Below are 11405 nucleotides of genomic sequence, written 5' to 3'. Positions count from 1 at the left end.
GTACATGGAATGATGTTGATATTTGTCGATTGCGGCGATAATTTCCTGTTTGGGCAGATCCTCTAAGGGACTTGTATTGTACTGTTGCAGTGCAGTCCATCTGAAACGCGCTGCTTAAAACTTGGGACTGGAGCTCTCTGATGTTATATATTACTGTTTAATCTTAAATGTCTTGGATTTAATATGATTGTTGAGGATTATGTAATATTGATCGCTGGTTCCTTAAAGGAAGTATTTCGTTTTAAAATATGTGCTCGGTCAGAGCCTATTTAAACATCATTTTAACCCATCATTCAAATTTTCTAGTCTTACTTTCTTAAAAGGCTTTCAGTTAAATAATTGCTATTTGCCTGTTTACATGTTTGAGTGACTTAAAGGAAAAGAATATTATTTTGTAATTTGTACTGATTGTTCCTTTTGGGTAATAACTGACTTGTGTGTTCAATAAATGTGTCTAGTCAATGGTGATGCACTGTTCTATTGCTAGCCTACCCCTTCCACTCCACAGCCTATTGAGCTGCATTGTGTCGAAATTGTGTTCAGAACACCCCTCTGACCTGACACCTCAATATGGTATATCTATTACAAACAGTGAAGAGGGCAGGAAAAAAGGCAAATAATATTTATCTTAGGAGAGGATTTGTAGCAGGTGTGGCTGTGTCTTGCAGTGCCTGCAGATGGTGCTGGCGGGTGCGTCACTGCTGCTGCTGGCAGCCACCTGGCGGACAGTGGCAGAACTGCAGACGTATGAGGTGGACTGGAACAACAGTAGCGAGGGCGCGCTCGTCAAGAACGATGTGCCCATCGTACAGTGCCTGCGCAGGAGCAAGAAGTACTGCAGCAGGGTCAGGTGTGCCGCGCCGCCAGAGACCTGCCGCTCGGGGATGATCGAGAAGTGTGGGTGCTGCAAAGTTTGCTTCGTCTTCCTGCGTGAGTACTGCACTACCCGTTCTTGTCACATTGTCACTGCAGTCAGGCCTGGCGGTCTAGCGGTAAAGCATGTGCCTGTAAACTAAAAGATCGCGGGATTGAATTCTGGGCAGGCCACTTATTATTTCAGTCAGTTTTCAACCTAGCCTCCACCTCAGTGTAATGTTACAATGTGCCAGCAACAACACGTAGTTCACACTCCATATTAAACTTCAAGTCCTCTACCACAATAGGATTATTGGGGCACTCAAGTAATCGAAATGCAAAAGCATTAAAAGACTTGCACCAGCTGGCTAAACAGTGGTCCTGAAGAACTTCCGTTTTTTCATCGCAAGTATGTAACAAGTCAATAGTCGGTCACTGCAGTTTCTGGGTAGAAAAGTGCTGACATCAGCATCAGCACTTTCTCATCTGCAGTGTCATATTACAGCAGAGACAATACTGTGCATACCACATTTCACTGATATCAGCATCAGCGTATTTTTATCTTCAAGGCCATTCCAGGAATCATGCCATCAGTGTCAGTCCATATGGCTAGGTTCCAGGGCCACAGAAGGGGCGGGAGGGGGCGGGAGGGCCCACCGTCCACTCTGCGCCGATGCCCCACGCCCATATCCCAGCAGCCACCATTGGCAACCAATAATATTAATTTTTTGAAAATTTCCATGTGTGTTGTCACGTGTTCTCCGGCACAAAATTGCTGTAGTTGCTGCATTCGTGCTTTTTTGGGAGTGAAAGTTGTAAAGTTAGCGCATGACTGCTACGACTACTCTGTTCACCATTTTCATTGGAGTGAGAGGTGACTGTAGTTCGCACAAAGTGGGCATGCACATACTGCTGAGTACTGATGCATGCCCTCAGACCCACTCTCAGTTGCCAGTTATACAGATTCTGTGACATCATGCACTGCATGATGTTACAACTAATATGTATGAACAAATTCTTTTTTTCGAATGATCTGACGATGTCATACACATAGCAACGTAATTTCGTCATTCTCTTGTACATTGCTGGCATTGAGCAAAAGAAGAATTGGACAAGTCTGTTTGTTGCAAATATCCATCACAGAATGTATGCACAGCTTTCTACATCAACAACGAAAGGGCATGATAGTGGAGGAGCGTAACAGGAGGAATATTGTTCAACAAATAAGAGCTCTGCAGCAGAATGGCAAGAAGATGCATTACGTGATTAGGCCCACTGTCACACCAGATGTAATCACATCCCAAACGTGTTCGATCAGGTTCAGCTCTAGCTAGTTGGTGGGCCAGCACATCAACTGGAATTTGCCACTGTGTTCCTCAAACCAATCCGCCACACTCCTGGCCTTGTGACATGGCACATTATCTTGTTGAAAAATGCCATTTCCGTCAGGAAATATTTATGAAGAGGTGTACGTGGTCTGCAATCAGTGTACGATACTCGTTGGCCATCATGGTACTTTAAACGTTCGCTGGATCCACTGACGCCCACGTTATTGTTCAGCAGAGCATAGTGTAGCCGCTACCGCCAGATTGTCTCTGTCCCGCAGTACAGGTGTCAAGGAGCTGTTCCCCTGGAAGACGACAGTTTAGCGACCTCCCACCACTATCATGAAGAATTGGGATTCATTAGACTATGCAACGCTCTGCCACTGCGCCAATGTCCAGTGCCGAGGGTCATGTGCTTATTTCAGTTGTAGTTCCTGATGTGTTGGTGTTAACACTGGCACATACATGAGTCATCGGCTGCGGAGGTCCATCGTTAAGAGTGCTCGGTGCACTGTGTGTTCAGACAGACTTGTACTCTGCGCAGCATCGATGTCTGACTTAACTCCGCAACAGTTCATAGTCTGTCGTGTTTTACCAGTCTGCTCACCCTACGTCGTCTGACATCTTGAAAGATTCCAGTAAAGACTCCTGGCTTAGAGACATCAGATGAAAGTTAAACGTTTTGCTGTGGAGAAAACTATGCTTTTGCCTGTACTTGCTTAAAATCGTCTGGCAACGCTCGTATTTCTGCTTTACGCAGCCCTGGTGATTTTTTGTGGATTTTCTTGTTTCTATACTGGTCCACAACCAGGGAAAAACTCACATCTGTCATCGTCATAATTAAAAGAGGTAGTCATTGCAACTAGCCCTGAACGAAAATGGCGCAATGTATAACTGGGGAGAGGAGCTTGAGTGCGCTACCTAGAGAACAGAGCGTGCCCTATTTTGCACGTAACTAGGCAAGGGGCTGGAGAACTCACACGCTGATGTGTAGGTCCTTGCGTTCTATATCTTTTATTTTAAATCTTTTGACTCCTTTGTGATTTTTAGAGTATGTTAAAGATTGATGACCATTCATAATCTATTTATTTTAAACATAATTTCGACTTTACAGCGATTACAGTAAGTATTCCAGTTTACAGGGATTACATTTTTACAATTCATAGTTCGGCTGTATTGTATGCTAATCTGTACGCACATTATCGTTTTACGGGCAAGACGGATCTGCATTTGGCCAAATGTGTACCACCAAATTCTACCATTATGTACATTCATTTCCCTACATAATCTGAAACTGGAAATAAAATAATTAGTTCAAATATTCGAATACCTCTCTTCCTGTGAACATCGAGACAGGCGCACTGAGGGCACGTCTGCTCACTTGTCTTCTGTAGAACTCACAGAATATGGCGGGCACCCGGAGGTCTTCCTAGGCCCTGGTGGAGGGGATGGTCGAACCACTTGGCCGTAACCAACCTCTCCACACCAAAGCTTATGATAATGGAATGTCTTTGACTTCTGCTGTTCCCCAACTAGTTTTTGGCCACGCTTTATAGAAAGGTGGGAGGAGGATTAGGAAAGTTCATGTGCAGATTCACATTCAAGTACAAGAAATACATGATACACAACAAATATAAATATGTAGCCTAACGCATTCTCCATCCGTCCGCATGGGGTTCCGTAGCACCCACGGCCGGCCGCGTCGTGCAATAAATTGGCGACGGAGCCGCCTCCCTTTGTACTTCTCAGTGCGAGCGAGCAGCGAAACTTGCTGCTTATGGAGCGGAAACTACAGTACGGTTTCAATCTGTAATGAGGGGTGGCTGCCAAATCCCATGACTTATGGACGTGTTTTCACCTTGGTTTTGCCACATGTTGAAGACACTCACCACAGCAATTCTCTAACACGCGACAAGTCGTGCAGTTTCCGAAATGTTTACCCGGAGCCCCCTGGTCATCACAATCTGCCGTCGGTCAAACTCAGATGGACTGCACAGCTTTCGCATTCTGTACACCGTTAGCAAGCTCACTGATACTACATACGCCGTGCTTGTGTCTGACCAGCAGTCACTCCTCGCCAGGTGATGCTGCTATTGCCTGGACGGATTTATATCGATAGTAAGTCGGTAGTCATAATGTGCTGTCTGATCGGTGTGTGTAAGTCGAATTTTGCTTCAATACGCAGTTTCAGTGCAACATCTGGATTTAAAATGAACCAGAATAAATTACATGGTAATGCGATAGAAATTTAAACAAAGAAATATAAAAATATAATCGATGATATTGAATGAGAATTACTACTTTTATTGCAGATGACTCAGACCTTGTAGAGGTTCTGTACAATAAAAACTTTCAACAAAGTTGCAATATCTATCAATAAGAACTGTGGCACCAAGGCTCTCTAAACGTTTATACATTATACTTTTCACAATCAACTATTAAACAACACCATCAACTAACAAAAACATGTGTTGTGCAAACACACACAACATAGCCAAAAGAAAAACAAGGAGAGCAAGCACCAAATTTTGAAGGAAAGGGGAAGGTGTTTTCATGACTTTGATTTGAGGAAGGGAGAAGGCGTTTTATTACAATATATCACCTAAACTGCAGTACAATGTTTTGTTTATTCACACCCACAAGACGACCAAAGACTGAGACAGAGATGTGACATTTCCAGACACAATGGCAGAGTCGATAACTCGAAAATAAATACAATTTTTATCTTTTATTGTGTTGTATGTGTGATTTCACACATTTTGCAAGCACAGTAAAGCTTCAAATAAAATATTCCAGCGTCTAAACTGTTCGTATTACCTTTGAAATGCACATGGCTTGCATATTGGCACTACAGATAAAACTTTTAGGTCAAGCAGCACTTGTTTACAGTGAAACTGCCCAAGAAAGTTCGATAGGCACACAACACTTACAAGATCTATGGACCTCCAAAAATATATTACCTCTTCTGAATTGTATGTATTTATTAAAATAAAGTTAGCTTACATTCTTATCGTATTAAAAGGTCTCTAGGAAAATAATATCAAAATGAAATAAATATCGAAACAAAATTTTATTATATGTAAGATTTCTCACATTCTGCAAACACAACTGAACTTCAAATTAAATATTCCTGCATCTAAATTGTCTGTGTTATTTATTAAAATAAATGCAGCAGAATTTGAATAAATTATAGATTAGTAGTCAACAGTAGTACGGTATAAATATGTTGCGTTAAATTCACCTACATACATAAAAGTTACTCACATATGAGCACTACTGCAGGACTGTCTTGCAGCTTAAACTGCACCAATAATAACTTCAAATCCGAAAATCACCAAAAGTTCGAAACGCTGTGCAAGATAATTAAATATTTCTGCACACAATTCGTCTGCCTATCTTATTAACATGCACACAACATTAAATTGTCTAAGGCACTGCTGAAGATCTAACTTACAGTCTCCAGTGAGATAATACTATTTATGATCCATTTGCTAATATCCATCTGGCGTTAGAATACTATTTAAGATGCAGCAACACCCAACACATATAGCCTAATACCTAACGCATAATGCCTAATGGATAATGCATAATGCAGAACAGCTAATGCCTAATGCATGACAGATAATGCCTAACGACTAATGCCTATGGAAAAATCTCCTAACAGCTTATTAATGACATTTGTTAAGTTATAATCAGTGTTGGAGGGTTTTCACTGTCTGAGCAACTACAATCTATCACTAAGTCTGCACCAAGGTAATGAGAGCATGATAATCATGAGAAAGGTGATGCTGACGTCACACTACAATCTACAGTTTGTAATTTTGGGTATCTACATTATTTACAATCATCATCATCTTCTATGCAGTATAGACTTCAGGCCAATGTATTAGCCTTATCCAGAAGTATAGGACCGTTAAAGTCCTCTGAAGATGAAGTAAGTGGTGGGGAGGAGATTAGCCCCAGTTTCCAGGCACGCAGCATCATCTTTCTCTTACAGGTTTCCAAGAAACATTATCTCGAAAGCAACTGAGCTATCATGCTACCTCCAGAAACTTGGTGTCATGTTTGCACATCAATTTAATACTGCACTTGGATTGGCTGGAAAGAGGAGTGGGAGGAGCCGTAGGGTGGCAAAAAACACAACTGAGCTAGTTCCCCCACATTGGATATCCGATTATCTGTTTAATTTTTAACACCTCACTGTGATTAGCTGGATATAAGGAGAGGAGGGTGAGGTGTAAAGCACAATTGAACTAGTACCCTCCTCCTCAATTTTTTGACTGAGTGAAGATAGTGTACGGGGAGAGCGTTTTTTTAAGTTTCGACTAATGCAGTTGGATTAGTTCCATCATACTGGATTCTTTTGGTTGGCTCTTTACTTTTTAAGGGGCAAGGAAGTGCAAATGGAATAACTTCCCACTGATGTCAATGATGATATCACCAGGTCAATTATTTGCTCATGTGATGCGAACAAAGTGCGGCCGATGGTTGGTAAACAAAATGTACCAGGTTGCCCGCAGCATGACTTCTCTTGAAAACAAGCTTCTAGCAGTATCGGGAAACGCTCTTCAGGCTACAAGGGTGGGGATGTTTTCCAGTATGACGCGGCACCTGCTCATTCTAATAGTCATTCTAAACATAACATCCTTTGCAATACGGATTGGCAGAAATGGTCACGTTGCTTGCCACGAAGATACCTACACCTTACCCCTTGAGATTTTTGACTATGGGGGTAGCTATATCGTGCAGCTCACATAGAAGAGAAATTGATCGTTCAGATTACGATTATTGCTGCCCTCGTAAAACAACGCCAAAACACTTGGTATTGTAAAGAGAATTTGAAAGGGGATTGAAGGCAGAGGTGGAATTTATGTACGAGGGCAGTTCAATAAGTAATGCAACACATTTTTTTTCTCGGCCAATTTTGGTTGAAAAAACCGGAAATTTCTTGTGGAATATTTTCAAACATTCCCGCTTCGTCTCGTATAGTTTCATTGACTTCCGACAGGTGGCAACGCTGTACGGAGCTGTTAAAATGGCGTCTGTAACGGATGTGCGTTGCAAACAACGGGCAGTGATCGAGTTTCTTTTGGCGGAAAACCAGGGCATCTCAGATATTCATAGGCGCTTGCAGAATGTCTACGGTGATCTGGCAGTGGACAAAAGCACGGTGAATCGTTGGGCAAAGCGTGTGTCATCATCGCCGCAAGGTCAAGCAAGACTGTCTGATCTCCCGCGTGCGGGCCGGCTGTGCACAGCTGTGACTCCTGCAATGGCGGAGCGTGCGAACACACTCGTTCGAGATGATCGACGGATCACCATCAAACAACTCAGTGCTCAACTTGACATCTCTGTTGGTAGTGCTGTCACAATTGTTCACCAGTTGGGATATTCAAAGGTTTGTTCCCGCTGGGTCCCTCGTTATCTAACCGAACACCATAAAGAGCAAAGGAGAACCATCTGTGCGGAATTGCTTGCTCGTCATGTGGCTGAGGGTGACAATTTCTTGTCAAAGATTGTTACAGGCGGTGAAACATGGGTTCATCACTTCGAACCTGAAACAAAACGGCAATCAATGGAGTGGCGCCACACCCACTCCCCTACCAAGAAAAAGTTTAAAGCCATACTCTCAGCCGGTAAAGTCATGGTTACAGTCTTCTGGGACGCTGAAGGGGTTATTCTGTTCGATGTCCTTCCCCATGGTCAAACGATCAACTCTGAAGTGTATTGTGCTACTCTTCAGAAATTGAAGAAACGACTTCAGTGTGTTCGTAGGCACAAAAATCTGAACGAACTTCTCCTTCTTCATGACAATGCAAGACCTCACACAAGTCTTCGCACCCGAGAGGAGCTCACAAAACTTCAGTGGACTGTTCTTCCTCATGCACCCTACAGCCCCGATCTCGCACCGTCGGATTTCCATATGTTTGGCCCAATGAAGGACGCAATCCGTGGGAGGCACTACGCGGATGATGAAGAAGTTATTGATGCAGTACGACGTTGGCTCCGACATCGACCAGTGGAATGGTACCGTGCAGGCATACAGGCCCTCATTTCAAGGTGGCGTAAGGCCGTAGCATTGAATGGAGATTACGTTGAAAAATAGTGTTGTGTAGCTAAAAGATTGGGGAATAACCTGATGTATTTGAATGCTGAATAAAACAACCCCTGTTTCAGAAAAAAATGTGTTACATTACTTATTGAACTGCCCTCGTAAATCACCTTTGAACTTCACCAATTTTCCTTTCATAACCTCTCTGTATGAGTATCTGCTTGGGTTCCATTCTAACAGCTGTATCTCCATTAGAAACGGGGCAGAGGTTACGTAGAACGCTTTATTCGAATTTCTCTATACTATGAACTCCTAAAAAATTCACTGTTACTCCTGAAACAATCTGTATAACCGGTATGATTTTGTTAATGTGTGAGCATACACTGAAGGGCCAAAGAAACTGATACACCTGCCTAATATAGTGTACAGCCACCACGACCATGTAGATGTGCTGCGACAAGATGTGGCATGGACTGACGTCTGAAGTAGTGCTGGAGGGAACTGACACCATGAATCGTACAGGACCGTCCATAAATCCGTAAGAGTACAAGGCGGTGGAGATCTCTTCTGAACAGCACGTTGTAAGGCATCCCAGATATTCTCAATAACGTCCGTGTCCGGGGAGCTTGGTGGCCAGCGGAAGTGTTTAAACTCAGAAGAGTATTCGTGGAGTCACTCTGTAGCCGTTCTGGACATGTGGAGTGTCGCATTGTCCTGCAGGAACTGCCCCAGTCTGTTGGAATGCACAATGGACATGAACAGATGCAGGTGATCAGACTGGATGCTTCTGGTATCATCTATCAGAGTAGAATCTAGAAGTATCAGGGATCCCATATCATTCCTACTGCACATGCCCCACACCATTACAGGGCCTCCAACAGCTTGGACAGTTCCATGCTCACATGGATTCATGAGGTTTTATCCATACCTGTACACGTCCACCTGCTCGATGCAATTTGGAACAAGATTCGTCCGACCAGGCGACATGTTTCCATTCATCAACAGCCCAATGTCGGTGTTGACAGGTCCAGGCAATGCATAAAGCTTTGCGTCGTTCACCATGAAGTGCACACGAGTGCGCCTTCGGTTCCGAAAGCCCATATCGATGATGTTTCGTTGAATTGTTCGCATGCTGACACTTGTTGATGGCCCAGCATTGAAATCTGCAGCAATTTGCTGAAGGGTTGTACTTCCACCACGTTGAACGATTCTCTTCAGTCGTCTTTGGTCTAGTTCTTGTAGGGTCTTTTTCCGGCCGCAGAGGTGTCGGAGATTTGATGTTTTACCGGAGTCCAGATATTCACGGTAGACTCATGAAATGCTCATACCAGAAAATCCTAACTTCACTCTACCTCGGAGACACTGTGTCCCATCGCTCGTTCGCCGATTGTAGCGCCACGTTCAAACTCCCTTAGATCTTGATAACCTGCCCCTGTAGCAGCAGGAACCGAGCTAACAACTGTGCCAGACACTTGTCGTCTTATACAGGCGTTTCCGCCCTCAGCACCGTATTCTGCCTGTTTGCATATCTCTGTATTTGAATAGGCATGCCTATACCAGTTTCTTTGGCGCTTCAGTGCATATATTGAATGACAGACGTTTAACACTGTAAAACTAGTATGTACAAATAAAAATAATTGCTGTGTTTTGCTTTCACGCCAGTTAAGGTGACACCTGACACGCATTTTCCTTTGTCCTGTGCAGGGGAGCACGCAAGGTGTGACGCGTCACCACCTGAGAACACACAGTGTGCCCCCGACCTCGTCTGCGGTCGTTCTGGAGTGTGTGAACGCATTAATGCTGGCACCACTTACGGCGAGAGCCATTCTGCCAGGTCTTCTGGACAATCTGAGGAAAAAGACAGCAGCAAGCCTAATGGTTATTCATCGAAACAATACATCCCTGACCAGTATTGACGCCGTGGGACAATTTAAACACAACGGTTAAGACAAGTTGTGACTCAGTATTAAAGTGCTGTATGGCACACGGTTACACTTCTAGACAATGATGTAATGTGTCCTTACTGTAAAAGCAATAATAAACATATTGAGATTAAACTGTTGTAATTATTCACTCGAATTGTTTATCCTTTCCTGTGGTTTGAAAGTCTCAGCATGACATAATAAACTAAACTCCATACGAAAAGGCTTTGGTTCGGTAATTATTCGCTCGTATTGTTTATCCTTTTCTGTGGTTTGAAAGTCTCAGCATGACATAATAAACTAAACTCCATACGAAAAGGCTTTGGTTCGGTAATTATTCACTCGTATTGTTTATCCTTTCCTGTGGTTTGAAAGTCTCAGCATGACATAATAATCTAAACTCCATACGAAATGGTTTTGGTTCGTGATCTCTTACAGAAGCTCAAAATTTAGCACGGACTTCAATGCGATATACTTATAATAGTTTCCAGAACGAAAAATCGTCTCGAAACCTAGCAGAAAATTCAAAGAGATACCGGTCGCATGAAAAGTGTGCTAGCGGCAAGACACAATCAATGCCTTCTCTGCGCGATAACAATGGAAATACAATCGAAGACAGTGCTCCTAAACCAGAGTTACTAAACACAGCCTCCCGAAATTCCTTAACCAAAGAAGACGAAGTAAACATTACAGAATTCGAATCAAGAACAGCTGCCAACATGAGTAACTTAGAAGTAGATATCCTCGGAGTAATAAAGCAACTTAAATCACAAGACTTCCGGTCCCGACTGTAAACCAGTTACGTTCCTTTCTGAGTATGCTGATACAATAGCTCCATACTTAACGATCATATACAACCCTTCGCTCGACGAAAGATCAGTGCCTAAAGACTGGAAAGTTGCACAGATCACACAAATACTCAAGAAAGGTAGTAGGAGAAATCGACTAAATTACAAGTCTATATTATTAACGTCGATATTCAGCAGGGTTTTGGAACATATATTCTGTTCGAAAATTAGGAATAACCTCGAAGAGAACGATCTATTGACACAAAGACAACACGGATTAAGAAAACATCGTTCTTGTGAAACACAACTAGTTCTCTACACACACGATATCTTGAGTGCTATTGGCAAGGGATTTCAAATTGACTCCGTATTTCTAGATTTCCAGGAGTCTTATGACACTGTACCACATGAGCGGCTTGTAATGAAATTGCGTGCTTGTGGAATATCGTCTCAGTCATGTGGC

The 11405-nt window shown here is 43.0% G+C and overlaps 1 protein-coding gene across 1 annotated transcript; it reads left to right on the top strand.

Moving 5' to 3' along the window:
* The first annotated feature begins 323 nt into the window (after nucleotides 1–323).
* LOC126425199 (uncharacterized) lies at nucleotides 324–10247 on the top strand. The gene is made up of 2 exons (XM_050088155.1): nucleotides 324–930; nucleotides 9937–10247. Exons 1-2 carry the CDS (start codon nucleotides 678–680, stop codon nucleotides 10146–10148), a joined length of 465 nt encoding a protein of 154 aa, XP_049944112.1. The 5' UTR covers nucleotides 324–677; the 3' UTR covers nucleotides 10149–10247.
* The last annotated feature ends 1158 nt before the right edge of the window (nucleotides 10248–11405 follow it).

Source organism: Schistocerca serialis, chromosome 10 (assembly GCF_023864345.2).
Source record: "Schistocerca serialis cubense isolate TAMUIC-IGC-003099 chromosome 10, iqSchSeri2.2, whole genome shotgun sequence".
NCBI classification, from domain to species: domain Eukaryota; kingdom Metazoa; phylum Arthropoda; class Insecta; order Orthoptera; family Acrididae; genus Schistocerca; species Schistocerca serialis.
This window is presented reverse-complemented; position numbering and strand designations above follow the sequence as displayed.

What these genes read in the sequence shown, in the direction of transcription:
- LOC126425199 (XM_050088155.1), top strand. Translation starts at nt 678, where the DNA reads ATGGTGCTGGCGGGTGCGTCACTGCTGCTGCTGGCAGCCACCTGGCGG. An exon ending in AGTTTGCTTCGTCTTCCTGC is followed by an intron (nt 931 to 9,936) that starts GTGAGTACTGCA and finishes TGTCCTGTGCAG; the next exon opens with GGGAGCACGCAAGGTGTGAC.